The sequence below is a fragment of the Sceloporus occidentalis genome, unplaced genomic scaffold, assembly GCF_023333645.1.
Source record: "Sceloporus occidentalis isolate IW3139 unplaced genomic scaffold, rSceOcc1.0.p SCAF_1, whole genome shotgun sequence".
Taxonomy (NCBI): domain Eukaryota; kingdom Metazoa; phylum Chordata; class Lepidosauria; order Squamata; family Phrynosomatidae; genus Sceloporus; species Sceloporus occidentalis.
In genome coordinates, this window is record NW_028316981.1 from 100,861,823 (window position 1) to 100,882,866 (window position 21,044).

Here is a 21,044-nt window from a genome sequence, read left to right on the forward strand (position 1 = left end):
TGACAGAATTGGGAGCATACGTATCAAATTTGCAGATGACACCAAATTAGGAGGAGTAGCTAATACTCCAGAGGACAGGATCAACATTCAAAATGATCTGAATAGACTAGAAAGCTGGGCCAAAGCTAACAAAATGAAATTCAACACAGAGAAATGTAAGGTACTGCTTTTAGGGCAGAAAACTGAAATGCACAGATATAGGATGGGGGACACCTGGCTGAATGAAACTACATGTGAAAGAGATCTGGGAGTCCAAGTAGACCACAAGTTAAACATGAGTCAACAGTGCAATGCGGCAGCTAAAAAGGCAAATGCAATTTTAGGCTGCATCAATAAAAGTATAGTGTCTAGATCAAGAGAAGTATTAGTGCCACTGTATTCTGCTCAGGTCAGGCCCCACCTGGAATATTGTGTCCAGTTCTGGGCACCACAATTCAAAAAGGACATTGAGAAACTGGAGCGTGTCCAGAGGAGGGCCACTAAAATGGTGAAGGGTCTGGAAACCTTGCCCTATGAGGAACGACTCAGGGAGCTGGGGATGTTTAGCCTGGAGAAGAGAAGGTTAAGAGGTGATATGATAGCCCTGTTTAAATATTTGAAAGGATGCCATATTGAGGAGGGAGCAAGCTTGTTTTCTGCTGCTCCAGAGAACAACCCGGAACAATGGATGCAAGCTACAGGAAAAGAGATTCCACCTCAACATTTGGAAGAACTTCCTTGACAGTAAGGGCTGTTCGACAGTGGATCACACTCCCTCGGAGTCTCCTTCCTTGGAGGTCTTTAAGCAGAGGGTAGATGGCCATCTGCTGGGGATGCTTTGATTTGGATTTCCTGCATGGCAGGGGGTTGGACTGGATGGCCCTTGTGGTCTCTTCCAATTCTATGATTCTGTATGCTCTCAACGGCAGGGGAAGGCAATGGCAAATCTCCTCTGAATAAATCTTGCCAAGAGAAACCCATGATAGGTTCACTTTATGAAGGCACAGAACACACACACTAGTAACCATCTGTTGGGTGGTAACTGGGACTTGAAATCAAAGGACCAGGCCAGCCATCTGCGTTTGTGACTGGAGGAGGAAATGGTTTTCCTAGCATGGGGCCAGCATAGAACAGTCAAGCTCTCGGAGAGTAAATGAGGTTCACATTCAGTTGTGCAAGAAAACTTTTCCCCCCTTCCCTTTCCTCCTCCTCCTCCTCTTCTTCTTCTTCTTTTGGAAATAGAGGTGGTGAAGAGATCAAGCTTGATTCTCTCTTGAAAGGAGCCATATGAAATTCTGGAAAGGGATTTAATGAAACAAATTGAGAAGGGCTAATTGGGTCATAGGATGATGCTCTAGCTCATATTACACATCATGGTACACATCTGGGTGCTATTAAAAGACAGTAGAGCAGTGTTACTTAAAGTGGTGGCCCAGGCACTGATACCAGCCCATTGGTTACTGCTTCAAAGAGATTTTCCAAGAGAGAAAGAAACTTCTGTCCTCAGGGGTCACAAGTACAGTGTTGGTCCCTATTACACTGGGTTAAAAAATCCTGCTCCCCCCCCCCCCCCCCCACACACACGGGATAGTTTCAGAAGCACTATTGCAGAGGATAGTATTGTATGTCTAGCCATTGTTATGTGGTTGTCCCTTGGTATCTACTGTGGTTTGGATGCTCAAGTACCATTATATACAATGGTGTAGCAAAATGGTGCCCCTTGTTTTAAACAAATAAGAATATGGAGGTTTACTTTTTGGATTTTTAAAAAAATACTTTTACAGAGCCAGCTTTGTGTAGTGGTTTCAACATTGGACTGGCTGCGTAGACCAGGGTTTGATTTCCCCACTTGGCCACGGAAACCTTCTGGGTGTCCTTGGGTGAGTCACACACCCTGTGCCTCAGAAAACCCCATGATAGGTTAGCCTTAGAGTCACCATAAGTCAGAAACAACTTGAAGGCACACAACAACAACAACAAGTAAAATTGCATCTCTTTTTTTTAAAGGCAAAATCAAGGTTTGTATTTTGAGGAGTTAAAAAATGTTCAAGTGGCAGGTGATGGAATCTGTGGGAACAGAATCCATGTACACAGAGGGCTGGCTGTAGTTCCTTTTAAAATACTGTGTTAGCTATTGTTGTTCTCAAATTCAGCAAATTGTCAAAGATCCAAGGCTAATCACTAGCTTAATTAAATATCTCTGGTGCCAAAATATGTATCTTGCTTTGTTTTGTGTTTTGTGATGTGCAGACATTTGCTTTGCTTTGTTTTGTCTTGTTTTTAAATTAAAGAATGAGAAAAATAGAAGATCTAATCTGTTCTTAATGATCTGTCCAGATCATAGTAACTGAATCCAGCTTGTGCTAGAATTTTCAAGTGCAGGACAAGTGGTTGGCAAAGCTGGTTATTCTTTCTTTGCTAGAAGCAGCATTTTTTGTACAGTGACTGCCCTAGATTATCTGTTTGCCTTTTTTTTATATTACTAAGAGAGAAAAACTTTTAACATATAAATTTAAATTTTATTTTTTGGAAAGCAAAGTCCAGCCTAGATTTCCAGAAGTATATTTTTAAGTGTAGTAAGAGCTATCCACCTCATTTGGTGATTCATGTGTGGCATATAGGATACAAAGTGCATTGCTTATTTTGCTTTGTTAGAACAGTGTGTTACAGAAAGTTGCATCACATTGATGTTAAGTGTGCCTAGGATTCTATCATCTATCTTTCAGTACTAGATAATACAGGTACTTAAAACAGACTGATCAAATTTCCATGGATTGTGGTTTAGGTAGAAGTCTTGGAGCCAAGAAAATCATTTCACGGTTACCTTCTGATAATGCTCAATTTGTGTGAGCACTCAAAGAACAACCCTGACATACATTAATATTTTCTTTTAGAAATGATTGTGTGATTCAGATGCATCACTTCATAATCTTTGCAACCCATGTCTGAAAGTATTTACCACCATCAACATCTTTGTCAATGGTTGTCCTTGAAATTGCTGTCAGCAGAAGAATTTAAATGAGTTAAAAAGAATTAAAAATTATTTCTGTCTTCTCCTAAGCCTATAGTTAACATACTTCATTTATTAGCCATGGAAAAAATATCTGAAGAATACTGAATGTTTACATAGGACAGATAATTCTTTGGAAATAAGAGGGCAGAACCCATTTTTGTTTTGTGTTTTGTTTTGTTATTAATTGCTATGTGGTATGCTTCAGGCTCCCACACACCCATTTCAGACAATGGCAGGCATGCCTCCCAACCATCTGGCTGATTTTCAAAATACCAGTGTCATATGACACTTAAAGGGTATTCTCAGTGTCAGGAAACCAGGATGGACAGCTAGAGTTTGGTATGACGACTCCTGTTCATTCACTAGTTTGGGGCAGTTCAGTTAGCTAATATGGGAATGGGCAATTTTCAGAAATTTCAAAAGAAGGATGTTAAAAATATAAAAGATGAAGAGTTGGGAAATAGAAATGAGCAACTGTGGCTCACCGAGTAAGACACTGGGTTCTCATGCTGTTCTTGAGAAATACAGTCGGCCCTTCTTATACACGGATTTTTTATACACGGATTTAAGCATACACGGTTTGAAAATGTTCCAAAAAAGTATAAATTTACCTTGATGTTCCATTTTTTATTAGGGGCACCATTTTGCTATGTCATTATATTTAATGGGACTTGAGCATACACGGATTTTGTTATACACGGGGGATCTTGGAACCAAACCCCAGCATATAACAAGGATTCACTGTACCTCTCCCCATATAGGTCTATTTTGTGTACCATACAAATAAAAACAAACTTTGTGAGTGCTAGGCCTACTGAAAACAATTTTTTTGTTGGAAATGTTATTTGCTAATAAAATTGGGAGGATGGAGGAAAGAAGCAGAAACTATTAGGAGGTTTTGGGACTAAATCAAGTTCCTCACAGGCCATCAGCTGTTGCTTGGAAGGTTATATTTGAATCTTGACCCAAGTGGTGAATCACAGATGTTACTATAAACTGATCCTGTAACATGGAAGAATAGAAAGCCAGCATAGTGTAGTGACTTGACCATTGGACTACAAATCTGGAGACTCGGGCTTGAATCCCTGCTCAACCATGGAAACCCACTGGGTGATCTGGGACAAGTTACACTCTCTCAGCCTCAGAGGAAAGCCAAGGCAAAAACCCCTCTGAACAAATCTTACCAAGAAAACCCCATGATACGTTTGCCATAAAATAGAAACAACCACAACAAAACATGGGAAGAACATATTTGAGAATAATAAGGAATGTGAGAGGAATGCAGTAAGTACTTCTATGCAGGTATACCTCGGTTAGTGAATTACTGTAGATATGTTCCTGGTGTTGCTTCTTTAACAGAAACTTTGGTACCAGAGCTAGAAATATCATGGAACAAATAGGGATAGGTTCCTACTCCACAAGAGCAGTTCAGTATATTTCAGCAAACTTTTTATTCAAAACTAACATTATTTTATTTCATTTTATTTTATATCCCACTTTTCAAAGTGACTATGAACATATGAAATAAAACAACCGGGTCAGATAAGTCTTGAATACACATACACATAACCTATTGAAACCTTTCAAGATGCATCCTGGGATGATTCCCCCTCCCCTTAACAGTTTTATAATGATTTCCATTTTGGTGGCCAAACTTACAGGTCTGCACTTTTCCAACATGTCAGAGTAGCTGGAGAGGCAGGGTATTCTCCTTTCCCTGTTCTTTTTGTTTTGCTCTTCACCATGCTCAGTAGGTCATTCTGGAGGCATCTGTTTACTGTGCTTGGTGCAGGTAAGCACACACAGCTACAGTAGGAACACCAAGAAGATTACTGCACTACACTCTTAATAGTGCTACTATTCCACATTTACTGCTCTGGCTGCTTCCTGTTGCATTCTGGGATTTGCAGTTTAGGAGGGCAATAAGAATTCTCAGCCAGAGAGCTCTTAGGCTTCACTGAACTACAAATTCCAGAATGCAACAAGAGGCAGCCAGAGCACTAAAAGTGCAATAGCAACACTAAGAGTGTAGTGCGGTAATGTGGCAAGCAGGGCTGGGGAGTAGGAGTATATATTTGTTATTCCTTATTCCTGTTACTATATTGTACATGCAAACATAAAAAAAACATTTTATTATATTGCATTGGGGGAGGGACTGGGAGGCAGAGAAACACCCACCCACACACCCCAGCCTTGCAAAGCAACCGGGTTGGGGAGTAAGAGTAACAGGAGTAGGAGTAACATTAAGAAAAAAATCTTACTCCAGAGTAGGACAAGGAGTAACCCCCAAATCACCACTACTCCCCAGCTTGATATATGTTGTATGTTTCTTTAAGTCTTACATCCTCTCTCTTCATTCACCTGTTCTGTGTTACTGTGTTCTTATAAATCATTATGTGATCTTGGGAGTTGTTTGGAAAGAGACTGTGTGTGAGTATTCTGAAGCTCCAGCTTTCCAGAAGATACTGACTTTTGAATAAATGTATTTATCTGTTTGAGGAATTTGATGGAGCATTCTTCACAACATTACACCAGCCCTGGTGGCAAGAGTAGAATCTAACTCCCTCCCAGGTCAATCTTTATTGAATTGTTTATTGCAGTCACTGGTGCCGCAACTCAACACAAAAAGGCTGTGTTTCTCCAGCCCTCTTTCACGATCCTCCCAATGCCAATGCTATAAAAAGGGCCAGCTAGATAGAAGATGAGAAAGGGTTGGCTAGACTAGGCTCCCATAAAAAGACTGTTAAAATGAGTTTCTTTGTCAGAAGCTTTGTTAACTGAGGCATGCCTATATTTCTTGTTTTGTGTTTGCTCTGTAATAAATGTCTGCTTTAGAAAAAAAAAATTAAAATGCTGCCCCCATCATCTGTCAAGGATGCATTTTTTCCACAAGGAAACAATTACTTTTGTCCCCTCCCAAGGAGTAGCATTGTAGAAATGCAAGTCTCAGGCACTTCAAATTCAGACACACTATGCCTTTAGTCAGCAATCTCCAGTGATAGGACTGCACCCAGTTGTATTATGATGGACATCTGAATTTCTAGGAATATTGAATCCAACCATGTGCAAAAAGGGTCATTGTCCAGCTTGGCTGATAAAAACAGCTAATTCGTGACTTTCTGTAAGGATCATAGCAGTAGGTAGGACATGTCTCTTTGAAAGGAAGTGTTATTCTGACCCTCTGAATGAAATGATCGTTCAGGTGGTTGAAGCATATCAAATCTGAACCAAACCAAGTTTATTTTTTAAAAGTAAGCATATGGGAATGGCAGTATTTGAACACCTGGTGGTATCTAGCTATTTTGGATAAAACTGCTTATTTTTTGTTCTTTTCCAAAGGGACGTTTTAGAATCATAGAGTTGGAAGAGACCTTAAGGGCCATCCAGTCTTTCTGCCATGCAGTAAATCTAAATCAAAGCATCCTCGACAGATGGCCATCCAATCTCTGTTTAGAAAACTCTAAGGAAGGAGATTCCACTACACTCCGAGGGAGTTTGTTCCACTGTCAAACAGCCCTTACTGTTAGGACGTTCCTCCTCATGTTGAGGTGGAATCTCTTTTCCTGCAGATTCCTAGTTTTGACACACAAACTGTTCTAATCTCAGTGATGAATGGCCATCATTAATAGATGATTTGGGAAGTGTAATGCTGTTGATTCCCCGAAAGGTTTTTTTTTTTTTTACAAGGTTTGGTTTTTACAGAATGTAGTAGTCAGGTGGTGGTGGTGGTTACGTCATTTTAAATTGATGTGTGTTTCCACTGATGTCTTTTAACTGATGTTTGTCTGTTAACTGTTCTTGTTCCCCACCTCGATCCATGGGAAGAGGCTGGTAAGAAATAAACATTGTTCTCGTTGTTACTACCCAGTGCTGGAACATTTGAGAATATCACTCCAGAATTCCCCACTGCACAGGTTGCCCATGGGCAAGCCTAGTTTAAAATCCTACACTTGGTTTTGAAAATCTCCATAATGTTCAAGGCTACATTAGGTTAAGACTGCTTTAATTCGTATGAATTCATACAGTTCTTGAAAGGAAAATGAGCAGGGCATCTATTGCATATCCTTTCATGAAAGCTGGCAGACAGGCACAGAAAAAGAGGCCTTTAGTGTGGCAGCAAGACTTAAGGAGACTTCTTTACCAGTAGAAACAACCCAGTTCGTGGGGGGTTTTCTTCCTTTTTCTTCAGCAGGCTCTTAGAATTCAGTATCTCAGTTTGTTGTGGTAATGCCAGTATAGGGGAGAGTCCATGTGTCAGGAAGTCAGTTGCTTAACTTCTTCTGCATCTAGATACTCTTGGAACAAGTGACCTTGAGGGTGTGGCTGTGCATTTCATGGAGGGGGGGATGAATGGGAACCAAAGATCTTTGTACAAGGAGGCCATGGTGGAATACTATGAGAATGTGTCTGCTCTAGATAAGAAACTTGGATCCACTAATCTTCCTAGTCAAAGTGAAGGCCCGTGTGCTTGTACCATGTACAAGTCTGAGCTCACCTCTCACACACAGGGCAGGGGGAAGATCAGAGGATTATGATGCCAGACTCCCAGAGCTAGGAGGAAGAGGGTAACAGAGGTTGGATGGCCATGTCTCAGGGATGCTTTGATTGTGTTTACCTGCATGGCAGGGGGTTGGACTTGATGTCCCTTGAGGTCTCTTTCAACTCTGATTGTATGATGTTATTGGTTCTTCCCATGAAAATGCACCTGTATTTGATTTACAGAGGAAACAGATAATTTCATGTTTGTCCTATAACTAGAGCTTGGAATGAAATCTCTGCTTGTAATGAAAACAGGACAAAATAGAAAGGAGTGGTTAATTTCTACCCTGTCACAAGTAATTTGACATTTGATTGGTGATTTCCAACTGTATGTATTCTGCAGGGCTCATACAAGGTTGTGACTCAAGCTCTGTGGGAGTAGATCTGGCTGTTGGCATTTCTTGCTTTCATCTGAAGCCTGCTTGGCCTGGATATGTAGTGTGTTCATCTTATCTTCACAGGCAAATGCACAGAAATAGAAAAGCTTTTAAAGTTTCATTATTAAAGCTGAACCAGTTGATAAGGTAATTGGGAGACACAGCCCAGAGATATCATCAGTTTGTTTCATGTCACTAATCTTCAACAGATGGTCAGTGAAAAATCATACTGTAATAGTATCAATGCGCCATCAGCAAGAAAGAGAAAGATAACACAGGATTTAACAAATTTGGGCTAGCCTTGTATTGGGGAGGGGGTGCATGCTCATGCACTTTCAAGTCTCCTGTCACCTGCTGACTTATGCTGATCCCATAACTTTTATAAGCTTTTCTTAGGTGAGAATACTCAGACTTTCCTCTGAAATGTAGCACACTACCAATGATACAGATCTTTTTTAAAAATTTGGGGAAAACCTGATATCTATTATAACAGATTAATAATAATAATAATAATAATAATAGGTTTTATTTATATACCGCCCAATCACTGGGAATCCGAGCGGTTTACAATAGAGGGGATAACAGACAGTTCCCTGCCCACAGGCTTACAATCTAAAAGACACAACACAAAAGGAGAAGGGAATGGTGAGGGGGGAGGGAATCAGGTCCAGCATTCTTCTCTCCCTCTGAGGCCTGGACCAAGGCAGATGGACCGGAGGGAGGGCTCTTCTTCTTCAGGCTAGCCCCTGATGGAACTGGGCCAGCTTTCTCTCTCCCTCAGAGGCCGAAAGATGACAGGGAGGGAGGAGCCTCTTTCTTCAGGCTAGCCCCTGATGGTACTGGGCCAGCCTTCATTCATTAAGTGGGGTTTTCACTCACACACACACACACACACACCATGCATTTAGGATGCATGTGAACAACGAAGATTCAACCTGGACTCATCCTGGATTATTTTCACAGTATTAACCCTTTAATGCCTTCAGGATGTTTGGGCTGGCCTTAGTAGCCAGGAGGGAAAGGTTGTTTCTAACAAGGATATCATTCCCACAACTCCAACGAGAGGTGCCTTCAAAATCTTTTATTAAATCCATACAATTCAATACCAAGCTAGTGTGTAGCATCCTAGTTTGTCGTAGAAAATTCCATAAATTAATTTGCTTTGTGTGAACAAAGTTGTGTGTGTGATGGGGGGGTGGGGTGTATTTGGTTTTTTGTTTTTGTTTTGTCTATCCTGAATTTACTGCCAGTTAATTTTATCCCCTTTAGCTCATAATAATAAAACTGGTAATGGTGCAGTTCTTCCAGTAAAAAAACCTCTGTATTCACTTTGCTTATACCCTACAAGGTATTACAAACCTCTGTCATGGCCTTCATTTTTAGATGATTTAGTTATCTTCTTTCCCAAACAAACCACTATGGTCTTTCTTTAAAGTGTTACATAATAGCTTTAGCTTTACAATACCTTTAAAAAATATGCTAGATTCCAAATGTGACTATACTCTGTTTTCTTTTTGTCCTCCTTCTCCTTCTCCTTCTGCTTTATTTATATAGCACTGTAGATTTGAACAGCTCTGTACATACAAACAATAAAATAGATACTGTACAAGTAAACCTTACTGTCAGGAAGTTCCTCCTAATGTTGAGGTGGAATCTCTTCCTGCAGCTTGCACCCATTGCTCCGGGTCCTAGTCTCTGGAGCAGCAGAAAACAAGCTTGCTCCCTCCTCAATATGACATCCCTTCAAATATTTAAACAGGGCTATCATATCACCTCTTAACCTTCTCTTCTCCAGACTAAACATCCCCAGCTCCCTAAGGCGTTCCTCATAGGGCATGGTTTCCAGACCTTTCACCATTTTAGTCGCTCTCCTTTGGACACGCTCCAGTTTCTCAATGTCCTTTATTAATTGTGGTGCCCAGAACTGGACACAGTATTCCAGGTGGGGCCTGACCAAAGCAGAATAGAGTGGCACTATTACTTCCATGGATCTAGACACTATACTTCTATTGATGCAGCCTTAAATCGCATTGGCCTTGTTAGCTGCCACATCACACTGTTGACTCATGTTCAACTTGTGGTCTACTTGGACTCCTAGATCCCTTTCACACGTAGTTTCATTCAGCCAGGGGTCCCCCATCCTATATCTGTGCTTTTCATTTTTCCGCCCTAAGTGCAGTACCTTACATTTATCCATGTTGAATTTCATTTTGTTAGCTTTGGCCCAGTTTTCTAGTCTGTTCAGGTCATTTTGAATCTTGATCCTGTCCTCTGGAGTATTAGCTACTCCTCCTAATTTGGTGTCATCTGCAAATTTGATAAGTATTCCCCCAATTTTGTCCTCCATGTCATTGATAAAGATGTTGAATTAGAACTGGCCCGAGGACAGAGCCTTGTGGGACCCCACTGGTCACTTCCCTCCAGGATGAAAAGGTGCCATTTTTGAGCACCCTTTGCGTTTGGTTGGTCAACCAATTACAAATCCATGTAACAGTTGCCTTGTCTAGCCCACATTTTACAAGCTTGTTTGCAAGAATATCATGGGGAACTTTGTCAAAGGCCTTACTGAAATCAAGATATACTATATCCACAGCATTCCCTTCATCTAACCTGCCCATGGCGTATAATCTAAGAGTCACTGTCATGCAGTGTGCCTTTTTTTGTTGTCTGAATGTGTCTTTTTCAACATTGCATTGGAGAATCTCTGTCAGATTTCCAAGATCTCTTTCCTGGTCTGTCACCACCAATTCCTTGAGTTATGGAAATTTGTGTTTTCTCTATGGGAAAATAACTTGAAATTTTTCCTTTTTTTTAATAGTGGAATCTAGTATGTGATGATGACTGGAAAGTCCCCTTGACTACATCTTTGTTCTTTGTGGGAGTGCTGCTTGGATCCTTTATATCAGGACAACTCTCGGACAGGTAAAGTACATACAGCTAGTTTGTTCTAAAGTTTTTTCTAATGCTGTTTGAAGCAGAATGATTTTTGGTCTGAGGGAGAATTCCAGCTATGATTATCTGAACCAAACCCAGGCATGCTCACTCATCAATATGGCAGCAGAATAGAAACAATCTGCCAAGCTTGGATGAATGTTCACTTTATGTTTTGCAATCATGTGTCATATGATACCACACAGTTTTTAAAAACTGCATACAGATTTTTCTGGTAACAACATCCTCTATATTCATAAATGTGTACCTACATACCCTGGGCGTGGATGTGAAGTATATGTATTTGCAGAGGGTAAGGGAGTGCAGAGGGTAAGGGAGTACATTAGTATTGACAGTAAAGATAAAAGAAATTGAACTGAAGTAAACTGTTGTTTACAAGGATTTCACAGTCTGTGTTACAAAATGCAAAATGCAGTTGTGAAGAGTGATACTAATTAGTCTGAATAAGCTGTGCATACTAAGTTCCAGCCGTTTTCCAGCCTTGGGAAAGAATCTTGTTGAGCAGATGAGCAAGTAAGAGTGTGCTTAACTCTTTTCCTACTGTGTGTTCTAGAAAAATGTTTACATGGACAAACATATATTACATGGAGCCTCTGTGGCTGTCTGAGCTGATTTTCATTTATTTTAAAAGTTGAAGCCACACACTACCTGTGCTTATATGTGGTGTAGTAGTTTAGAAAGTTTTAGGAAAAGGGCAGTTGTACACTTTCTGTGTGCCTATGAACTCCCTAGATTCATACATGTTGGTTGATGTGCCATCTCAGTTGCAGTCAGTAACTTGGAGTATGCCCTACTCAGTCTGAAAGAGCTGCTGTATGTTCCCTGGCTGCAGATTGCATCTATTATCAAGAGTAAATCAATAATATAAATAACAAGGAAGATATGCTGCCACCATGTGTTCACCTGGAAACATTACTGAGGAGCTTACACCATTTTTGTGGGTTAACCTTCAGAAGATTTATCTTGTTAGTTATTTCATGATAACATCTCATAACTACAGTGGTTATGGTCTTACTGTGATGTGTTAGCTGGAGACTAATGTTGCCTGATAGTCAAGCACTTTGTAAAGTTTCTAAAAGTAGACTAGTTTCTCCATTTTCTACAGCACAATGGGTAGCAGTCTCTGTAGGAGGAACTTGTGCTCCTTGAGCCTTGAGCTGGAGTCTTTGACAATTATACTCATCAATTCACAGTCTTCTTACTTGTTTGTTCTTCTTTTCCCTGTAAGGTTTGGCAGAAAGGCTATTCTGTTTGCAACCATGGGTGTGCAGACAAGTTTCAGCTTCCTACAGATCTTCTCAACCAGTTGGGAGATGTTCACAGTGCTTTTTCTTATAGTTGGCATGGGGCAGATTTCAAACTACGTTGTGGCCTTCGTATTAGGTAAGACTGTTTTCTCTCTTTTCAACTATAGTATATCATAGTGGTTTCATTATGCCTAAGCAGTTTCATTTGGTAAGAAATTACTGTATTGCAAAAGGTACTTAATGTTCTCTATTTCTGCAGTGAAGACCAGAGATTAAAGAAAGCTCATTGCTCTCTTGCCCTAGCCTTATGAAGATGGTCAAAACGTGCAGTGATTTTGACTTGATGGTGATTTTAGACCACTATTTTTATGCCTTGTCCATTGTATATACCTTTCACTCTGAAGATCAGAAATTTAGGCCTGATTCTCAGGGCCAAATTAGATGAGATGGCAGAAATCTGCTCTTTTTTAAAAGTGAATTTCAATCTGCCAAATCTATCAACACAAAATGCAAAAGAAAATGTTTAATGAAGAACATTCCCACTTCTTTAGATAATGTTATCATTATTTATTGATATAATGTGCACACTCATTCATGACTGAGCTGTTGTTCTTTGAGAATTATCACCCTCCACATTGCAAACACTATCTTCTATAAATTTGGTCTTTTCACTGATATTGATGTACTGTATTAATATAGCCTTTTACCCACTTAGCTATTTTTAAAAAGTGCCAGAAGATGTTCATCTAATAGCATGAAACCTCCCACAGCACATTGGATCAGCATGTTCTTGTCTTACTATTATTCCATTATATGAAATGGAAATGATGGATGGGGGACCTCTTTTGTTTGTTCTCATTCCATTATTAGGCAGAATTGTGTTTTCTTAAACTGTTGCACACTACTTTTCACCTACCGGAACTGGCTAGAGGGGAAGAGAATGGTGCCCATCACCAGAATGCTTTTTTTTTAAAGTTAAAATAAATATTGAATGCTGTATTTTAAAAAAGGTAAACTTCCGTGTCTTGCTAAATTGCAAATATATATGCCCTAGTAGCTGCATAGCATTTTTCATATTTTAGAAGGTTGGAATAAGCCAAGGGCATCTCATACTTCCTAAGTTGCTCAGTGGGGTTCAAACAAAATAATGATTAAGCTCTTTCTGTTTGTCATACTGTGACAACATAAACTGAGAAATAATGTATTACTCTTAAATATTTTAAGTCTTTAGACCTTGTCCATATTCTCCACTTGTATATATTTTTTCATTGTTTTGTTATGCTTTGTTAGAGAACATTCAAATACTATAGCCACACACCCTCAGTCCCTGCAATAAAAGTAGACAAGGGAGAGGAGCTGGAGAACAGTTTGTATAACTGTGAATTTGTGAAGCAAGTGGATCAACCATAACAGTTTTGAATTGTTCTCAATGATCTCAAAGTGATTTACAAACTGAATATCAATTAAACATTTAAAAATTAATCAAAATGTCAGACATTAAGAACCAGTATTTAATACTCAGGGAGTGCTTGAGAAAGGTGGACATGCTTAGTGTAATCTTCTCCCATAATCTGTCCCCAAGGTAAATTCTTTGTCTCAACATTTTGTTCACACACAACTTAGCAAACTGTTTTCCTAGGAATCTTGGCATTCAGAAGTCTGTTAAAGGTCTCTTAACATGAAAATCTATAATGACAGAAAAATATTTCCAAAAATAATCTTACCAGTTTTTATATAATAAAGCAATCTTTATTATTATGATTGTCATTCATTTATTTATATACTGATTTCCCTCCCAGAATTGGGACTTATTAGAGAACTTTTTTGTTTCTGATGAAATCATTAATGATAAAGGAATTATCTTATAGTTCCACAAGCTTCTGAAATCTTCTCTAGAACTCTTTCATAAAACACATACCTCCTCCTGTCGCTCTGTTAATCTCGATGATGATCCTGTGTGGGTGGCTGGGGCTTTCTGTTAATATCAACAGAATTTGGATGCAGAATTATTTGAAATACTGCATGCTTTTTCAGGTTTCTAATTTGTGTTGGTTCATACAGTGGGTCTCAGCTTATGCAGACAGGTCATGCCTCACTGGAACCAAATGCATCTTTATGACTGGACTGGCATATTAACTTTATTACTGCAGTTTCTTTTTTATGGTACCATTTCAGAAAAACTGTATGACTAAATATCAGTTTTCTAAGCAGTCTTCTGATTGTTGAGTGCATAACGCCAAAGAATAACAACATAAAAGAAATGCCTCTTTTGACAAAATGAGAAACGTTAAGCATGAGAGGAGATGAAAAATTCTGAGATTCCTCAATTCCTGGTTGCATGGGACTGGCAGGAGGAGGGCACAAGGCTGAAGTTCTCATTTTGGATTGTGCACTTTGTAACAAACTATCATTTAACATGCTGTGGAAATGGAGTCATGTATAGGGGGTAAGGACACTGTGACCTGCAGCCTGCATACAGCCCTACTATGCTATTTACCCACATGCACACACATTTTTGAACCTTTCAAAACTTCTAGATCTCAAGTAGCTGCCACCCTACCACAGTTCACTGATTTCTGTGCAGTTTTAAGGTTTCCTCTTCACTTTGTTCATTCCAGGCCATACCCCTTGGCTTCATGCTATTATAAAGTCGATTGGGAGAATTAAAATCCTGGAATAACTTTGAATTGATGTTAATATAGGATGTTTGTCCTACATATGGTAGGACTACCAAACAGAGCTGATTGCCAAGTTTATCGGTATCGGACCTGAGTGAGGTTGTCATGTCTGATCTTTCAGAAATCTAGAATTTGCTATAAACACTTTACCAGATGGCATAGGAGCTGTTGTTCTTAAAAACACACACTCAAATACCTCTTCGAAGAATGGACCTGTGCTGGTCTATTGTTGAGTTTGCTGCCTTCCATAGGCCTAAAAACATTAGCACTGATTTAGCAAATGTTTACTAAATATCTAAATATCCATATTAAATATCTTCACAGATGACTTGGCAGTAATTTGCAGTGGGCCAAACATAGAGATTCCATTAATCTTAGACATCATCTCAGAATTTGGCCAAACTTCAGGCCAATAGGGATCAAAATAATGTTGTTGTTTTTTTAAATGTATCAATGTACCTAAAATTAATGGACAAATTCTGAAGAGATTAGTAGACAGACATACCAACAAGAATTCTGTAAAATATTTGGGAGTAATTGTCAGTGTGGTGTACTGGTGTGAGTGCTGGACTATGATTTTTGAGGCCAGGGTTTGAATTCTGGCTCAGCCATGGAACCCCCTCTCAGCCTCAGAGGGTGGCAGTGGCAGGCACCCCCTGAAGAGACCTGTTGGAAATTACTTGAAGTTGGAAATGACCTGAAGGCACAACAATAAATGTCCCTGGAAAACTAAATACAATTATTGCACTCAATTATAAGTCACTTGTGCACTTAACAAAACAAAAACTGAATCAGAGGGGTGAAGCAGACGGCAAGGAAGCCCTCTGGCCTTGATCAGGCCAGGACCATGGTAACCACACAACCTGTTCCCAAAATGGGCCACTGCCTGCAGTGACAAGCCATGCCACCCAGGAACCAAATTAAATAGCTCCTTTTTAATCCAGTCCTTTGGACTGGAGGGGCAGCGTTGGAGTGGCTTCCAGCTGCTTTGGGGCATGTGCATTGTAAAAGCCATGTTCCCAAAGCAACCAGAAGCCCCATCACTTAGCCCATGTGTTTTGGACCTGTGGCATATGGTAAGATTATCTTGATTTAGTAGAATAGCAGTAGTCAAATGACAATCCTTCCAAAGCTTTGCTACCTATTTCAGACCATACCTATGACCATACAAATTCACTTTCAAAATACTGGCAAAAATTGATATTAAACGGTATCAATAAAGATAAACGGTCTAGAGTTACAAAAACTATTCTGTACAACAGGAATGAAGATGACTGGGGAATCCCTTAACTAGATTCATCTGCCAGATCAGATTAATGATTCAGATTCTAAAGGGAAATTCTGTGAAATCTTCTGTTCCAGTAGAAATCAAAAACATCCAAAGGATTTCCTTTCCTTTTATTTCAAAAACTATTTTATCACATTGTTACAAAATAGGTTGAGGATTTGGCAGAGATGTCAGAAAAAATAATATTAACCACTCACCTTTTTTCTGTTTTTTTTTTTTTGTTTACACAAAAGTTGGGTGTTATCACAAAGATTGGTAACATCTGTGTTTGTTAACATTCTTAAGCGATCCGGACTGCAGCCATACTGCAGAAATAATCTAGTTTTACACCACTTTAACTGACAAGGCTCAGTGCTGTGGAATTCTAGGAACTGTAGTTTTGTGAGACATTTAGCCTTCTCTGTTATAGAGCTCTGGTTACACAGCAAACTACAGTTCCCAGAATTCCATAGCGTTGAGCCATAGTAGTTAAAGTGGTGTCAGTATGGATCATTTCTGCAGTGTGAATATATACCCTAGGTATAGATTTATGCCCCAAAACTGCAGAGCAAATCCATGGGCAAATAACAGGAAGTTGGAAGAATATTACATGAATCATTCATTCATTCATTCATATTACAAATTTTACAAATTTTCCAGATAACACTTCTCTTCCCACCCACAAGTAAAATAAGCTGCATTGAAGAGATTTACCACACCCAGAAGAATTTATTATTAATAATACTGATTTAATTAATGGTGCAATATCTAAAATATGTATTAATCAAAGTCTCACTTAATAATATTGGAAGTACTAAATTAATATGAGACAAGGATCTCAGCCTTGCTATTGAAGATAACAAATAGAATAAATTTGGTCCCAAGGACCATTTTGTTCAGCTTCACCCTCAACTAAAGAATGAGAGTATAAATGGCATTATACTTTCTTAGGACTGGGCCAGATAACAAAAAATACATTTCCTCTCTAGTTTTTTGTGGGTTTTTCGGGCTATGTGGCCATGTTCTAGGAGATTTTCTTCCTGACATCTCCTCTCTGTTAGAAATGCACTATAACAGAAGAGCTGTATTTATTTATGCAGTGGTTATGCTCCATTATCAGTTCTGGACGTTAGTATTTAATGAGATTTCTAAGATAGCAAGGCAAAATGCCTCATCCAAGCCTAGATCCTCTGTCCAGTTTTCTGAATAGAAATGAAGGGCTTTCATATTAAAATATGAATAGCTTAGCAGCAAACTTGGTAATAGCTAAGCATTTAGATATAGAAAGATTCCCAAGACTTCCACAATGTATGATTGGTTAAATAAACTATGGGATTTAGCTGTTGTGGGACAACTGGCATATTTTATTAAAGATATGAGGAATCATAACATGGATAACTCATTTTGTTACACTTGGTAGTGACAACAGTGATATGTATAGTCCACCGGCAATGTACAGTACTATCGAGAGAGTATCTAACCTGAAGTTTTACTCTTCCTAGATTAGACATTGACAACTTTACATCAAGTGACAGGACTCTCAAAAACTTTAGCTTTGTTTGGCATTTATTTTCCAATTTTTGTTATTACTGTCTCATTTTATATTTTTATATTTTGTATAACACTGTTCTTTTGTAGGTTTGCTGTGACTTTATAGATGCTGATAAAGCAACCAATAAAGCTGTTCTTTTCTTTTTAAAAAAGAAAAGAAAGTAGCATTCAGACTTGTTAAGAAAAGTTAATGGAAGCTCTCATTTTAAGAACTACGGATTAGGAGTACTACAGATTTACGTATGGCAATTTGTTCTCAAATGTACAGCTGAAAATAGAGCACTTTATTTTCCATTAACTGACATAGTTTTGCAGAGATTATTGAAAATACAGAAGTAGAATAGGTTCATTCAGTGGCTTTCTTCCATTAGATATGATATGAAAATAAGATGTTCATGAAAGGCAGATAGGAATGTAAATCCAGCATTCACTGGCTTTCCTGGTTTGCCACACAACTGGCAGATTTGATATTTGAACTTGATTTGCTTCGTTTTGGATTAGAACGGTGCCTAACAGTAGATAGCAATGTTATTTCACCTGTACAGAAACAAATACATGAAACTTTTAGTGAATGAGTAACAATAGTAATTGTGCTCAGGATAATAATGACTGATATAAGGGCCCTGGCTAACAGATTGATATTCTAGATTATGGACTTGATAGGGAGCTTCAGAAAAGAGTGTTGTTAAATATCTTCTTCCAGTCCACAGTAGAGAAATAATAATATTTACCAGGGTCATTCTTGCAAAACCCAGTTTTAAAAACTACAGGGATCAGCTATTGCAAGGTTAGTGGTCGGGAGGCAGCAGGACTACATTGCTGCATTTGCTTTTTTTTTTAACAAGACGTGCAGATTCAACAAATGTTGCCAGTTCCTTGTCAATGTGTGTTCTGAATATATTTCTACAGGCCCTCAATTTTTAAATCTAATAAAGAAGAAGTAGGGAAACCCCTTTTAGTCACTTTTGCAATAAGGCTATCACCTGATTTAAAGAACACTTAGTTGAATGAGTTTTAGTTGATTAATTTGTTTAAATTTGCATAGAAGTGCCTGTGAATAAAAATAACTCTGAAGCAACAAAGCATACATTCTGTATTCTTTAGATAATTCACATATGCCTTGTAGTAGACATCATTTTACAATATACATTTCATTGTGTACATGAGAGGATAAGAAATACCCCTTCCCATGCATGTTACCATACATGTATGTTTTTATTAGTTCTTATATTAAAAAGAATATATACCTAGTATTGTACTTTTTGAGTCAGTCAAACGAGTTACAGTATTTTAATTATAAAATTAGGATGTAGAGAAATAAGGTATTCCCCCTCGCTCACTAACAGGGGAAGCTAATTTGCAATAAGTTTACAGAAGAATAAAAAAATCAAGTATGTTATGGAATTCACAAGGTTTGTTGATGACCCTTAGTTTGTTTAAGTTTTGGTGGGAGGGAGTTAGACAAATTCATGGAGAGAAAGATAAGCTTGTCCTTGATTCTAATTTGTGACACCTCTATATCTGCAAGCTATATATTTATTCCAGGTGCTGCGAGACAAATGAAATTACTACCATCTCCATCCCTAGCTAAAGTATAACTACAGCAAGGGCAGGGAACTTGTGGCTGTCCAAATACTGGTTTCTAATTCCCAGAAGCCCTTGCCAGTATGGTGAGTGGTTAGGGGTGATGGGAGGTGTAGCCCCCAAACATCTGGAATGCCACTAGGTTCTCTACCTTTTGCCTAGAGGTATATGAATGTAACAGGTTGTTATTGTAAACTAGCTGAACCTTGTTCAGATCTAGATGTATATGAATATAACAGATTGTTACTGGAAATTAGCTGAATCTTGTTCATATCTAGCAAAGGCAAGCCTAAAGATGTTGACATTTAGTCTCTGTAATGATATAGCAGTGTTCGGTAGTCCCCTCCCGAGTAACTTGTTTTTCCTTTTATTATAAGTTACACATTAAGCAACAGTTATCTGAAGAATTGCCAGCTATGTTTCTTCCAGGTTTAGTCTAATTTTGGTCCATGCTGTTGGACAAATGATATATTTAAAAGACTGTATTTATTTCAAAATGCAATAAAATATTTAGGCTAACTTTAAAAAAAAAGAGTTAAGATGCTAACGCACACTCCTTGTTTTGAACAGGCTCAGAAATTCTTGGCAAATCAGTTCGTATTATATTCTCTACATTAGGAGTTTGCATATTTTTTGCAATTGGCTACATGTTGCTGCCACTATTTGCTTACTTCATCAGAGACTGGCGGATGCTGCTACTGGCTCTTACTTTACCTGGGGTGCTCTGCGTTCCACTGTGGTGGTGAGTTCAACTGTTTTGAAAGGTGTTCAGCTTCAGAAATGTCCCCTCTGTAGCTGGTAACTTTCAACTTACATTGTTATGTAAACAGCTTTTTACAGCCTTTGATTGCTGTAGATAGGTTTTTGCCCCAGACATTTTGTTGTAAAGAGCAGAGAATTATCTTGAACATTCAACATGCTCTTCTTAGATAAATTATTTTTTATTTTGAGCCCAACTGACACTGCTTATTTGATTAAGAATGTCATGTACTGGCTCTTCGGGCATGTTTAAAAATTCTTTCTGGGTTATCTTATTCTTTAACCTCCAGCTTTTGAAAAATTGCCTTTTTTGCATCTTGATTATTACGAGATGAGGTCACTTTTTAACCTTTTCCCTTCTTCATCTTCCACCCTATTTTTTCATTGGATGCAACTACAAATCTTCCTGATGATTAAAGTGCAAAATGGAGGGCACATGCTTTTTATAAAGGGCAGTCATGGAAATGCACTGTGATGAAATCTGCCTGTACCACTTTTTCTTGTTCAGATAACACAATTTCACTTGGATCTGTGCTATATCTTGGACATGTGTTGGATCTATAGGACCATGTTCACAAAACCTTTCACAGCTCCACACTTCCTAGTGGCCTAAATCATTATTCATAAGCTCACATATAGGGGTTTCTTTATCAGTGGCTGTTCGTAGTTTGCAAGTATTGATAGTGGGACTGACCAACTGGGATGGAGTCGGCAATGTTTTTTTCCTACTGCAACATACAAGTGCCCTGTCCAGGTATAATGCACAAACAGCTATCATCTCCATGAATTCACTGGAGTGTATCACATCCTCCCTGTTGACATTCTTATTTACATTTAGTGGCAAATAGTTCAACTATGATGGTTCTTCATTCATCCTACAGACGGTATCTGCTGAAAATACCATTTTCTACTCTACAAGTAATATAATCTGTTTTTCCCTGCCTCTGCCGAGGCACCTTTTGTATATTGTATTTTTAAACTCTAAAACAGGGTGTATATACAACTGAAATACCTGTGAGGGATAGGTTTTACATTTTTATTAACTTAAAATAGTTACATCCTTTTTCTATTAATATTTCCCCCCTCTCTCCCTCCCCC

The 21,044-nt window shown here is 38.7% G+C and overlaps 1 protein-coding gene across 1 annotated transcript in view; it reads left to right on the plus strand.

The window, feature by feature from the left end:
* SLC22A4 (solute carrier family 22 member 4) overlaps positions 1-21,044 on the plus strand; it is a 71,208-nt gene that overhangs the window by 26,710 nt on the left and 23,454 nt on the right. Inside the window, exons 2-4 of the mRNA XM_089530708.1 lie at positions 10,727-10,830; positions 12,089-12,243; positions 19,758-19,929. Coding sequence (XP_089386834.1) covers positions 10,727-10,830; positions 12,089-12,243; positions 19,758-19,929 — 431 coding nt within the window. The remainder of the gene's footprint in view (positions 1-10,726; positions 10,831-12,088; positions 12,244-19,757; positions 19,930-21,044) is intronic.